Raw genomic sequence first — 2,154 nt, forward strand, 5'->3', positions numbered from 1 at the left:
TTATTCCAGTCACTGGTACAAGATAAACAGTGTATAGAAGAAAGGAGTATGCTTTAAATCAGATTTGTATCAGCTTTGGTGATTGTGCTGTGGTCTCTCCATGAAATCACATAATTCCATAGTTCTCATTGGAGGGGAGGAGAATTCCTACCCAAGCTCTAGAATTCCTATCAAAACACAAGAGGTCTATTGAATGTAATACCTAGCTGTTTCCTTGGTGCTATTCCTTGACATAAGAATGAGCTTGGGTACAGCGAAATCAGAGCCTGAAGCATATTGCTACATTGCAGACATAACATTTTTAACATAGGTCTCCCTTTAATGTAAAAATTACCATACTACGCAGAAATTATTTGCAAATATCCTTCAACACTGTAATTTTTGTACGAGGCAAGGTCTGTTGTGCCATTGAAGAGTATAGCAGCCTTTCTTAATTCTCTGATGATTTTTGACGTATTTCACTGTGTGAATTTCAGTAATTTTGCATGTGAGTAAAGTGTTGATTTGTTCCATAAAATAGCTAGTTTACAGACGCTGTGTCATTGTTGTGGATAACCATTAAATGGTTTCAGCTTGAGGCATGGTTTAGGGGCATAACATGAATTGTTGCGAAACCACGCAATAGCAGAAATATTTGTGCTTTTAATACTGCCTGAGAAAAGGAGTGTGGTGGCATCTGTCGCATCTCTTAGCCTATACATCCCATCAGGTAGTTAACTTGTCATTGGAATCATGTTTATGGTTTAAAACAATTTTTTCCAGAGCTGGACTGTTAATGTTCTGTTGTGTTGTTGATGCATCAATTATGCTGAATGCTTCTGCTAGGGTAGTATTTGAAGGATAGTTTTTAGTGACTGCTTGTTCTTTTCAGTAATGTGAAACTGTTGGTTATTTCTTTCCCTTAACTAGTGGTTTATATCACCTGTGTTTCATGACTGACTATTAAATGATTGTTGCTTTTTCCTGACAAAACAGAATGATCTATTTATGGTACATTAGAAAAAGCCTGAGGAATTGGTTGAAAAGATAGTGGTGCATTTTTTTGGTGCTGTTTGTTGCAGTCTCTTCATTTACTTTCACAACAAGTCTTTCTCACTGGTATGGAAAACTGAAAATGCCGTTTTTTGTTTAAATCACATCTGGACTAATACGCCGTGCAGAATGTAATACCAGTTCATCTTGCTAATGTGAAGTGCCATTTGTTTATCGATTGTTCACTTGCACAAAATCTGAATGTAGAGTGTTCCTTTATAGTGGTTCTGGCAACCGGTGTATTTTACATTTTTAAAGCAGCATGGCTTCTCTTGTGTAACATAATGTTGGGTTTGAAGGAAGACATGGAAGTTTGCCAGAAAAAATATGGGAAGGGTGGCAAGCAAGTACTGATATTTTTAGCTGTCCTGCAGGCCTCTGTGTTGAATAAACTGATCTAAAATCTCTTTGAGACCAGGGACATTTGTCCAACTCCCATCCACCATGTCCGTGAGAGAACCTTATTAATCAAAAGTGAAAGATGTACAGGAGGTGCTTAAAGCTGTGCATCGTTCCATGTACATAGTCCACAGTATTTCAGGACTGTACTTCTTTTCTTTTTTCTCCTGACTTAGGTGAGCTGCATTGTAAAGGCTTTAAAATATAGGTTTGCAGCATGTTTACAAAATTAGTTTAGATAAAATGCATTGTCCTACAAATTAGTTATTTCTGGCTTTATGTAATATAGCTCCTGAATTTTTTCCAGCAGCATAATAAAATGGCTAATCAGGTGAATGGTAATGCGGTACAGTTAAAAGAAGAGGAAGAACCAATGGATACTTCCAGTGTAACTCACACAGAACACTACAAGACACTGATAGAGGCAGGCCTCCCCCAGAAGGTGGCAGAGAGACTTGATGAAATATTTCAGACAGGTATAATATGCATTTCTTGTTTCTGATTGGTTATGCAAGTGAAGGCAAAACGGTTTTTGAAATTTTTAGGTTTTAAAGTTGAAAAAAAAATCGCTGTATTTTGAACTGTGTAGCTTAAAATGTATTGCTGCTTTCAATCCTCTTGAGGTCAAATTCGTTTCACGGTATGTTGATAGTCTCTTAGGTCTTCAGGACACTGTTTCATAGACTTCCACAAGTAAAAAAACCAAAAAACCAAACATTCCAG

General features: G+C 37.0%; 1 protein-coding gene across 3 annotated transcripts in view; it reads left to right on the forward strand.

Moving 5' to 3' along the window:
* Positions 1-2,154, forward strand: part of HNRNPR (heterogeneous nuclear ribonucleoprotein R) — a 29,840-nt gene that overhangs the window by 6,145 nt on the left and 21,541 nt on the right. The window contains exon 2 of one of the 3 annotated variants that reach the window (XM_015418630.1): positions 1,742-1,907. The exons of 1 other annotated variant lie outside the window; for it this stretch is intronic. In XM_015418630.1, the coding sequence (XP_015274116.1) occupies positions 1,751-1,907 (157 nt within the window). In that variant the 5' untranslated portion in view covers positions 1,742-1,750. Of the gene's footprint in view, positions 1-1,738; positions 1,908-2,154 lie in introns of all 3 variants that reach the window. One more of the 3 variants, XM_015418631.1, reaches the window with a different exon arrangement.

The sequence above is a fragment of the Gekko japonicus genome, unplaced genomic scaffold (assembly GCF_001447785.1).
Source record: "Gekko japonicus isolate JY-2015 unplaced genomic scaffold, Gekko_japonicus_V1.1 scaffold524, whole genome shotgun sequence".
NCBI classification, from domain to species: domain Eukaryota; kingdom Metazoa; phylum Chordata; class Lepidosauria; order Squamata; family Gekkonidae; genus Gekko; species Gekko japonicus.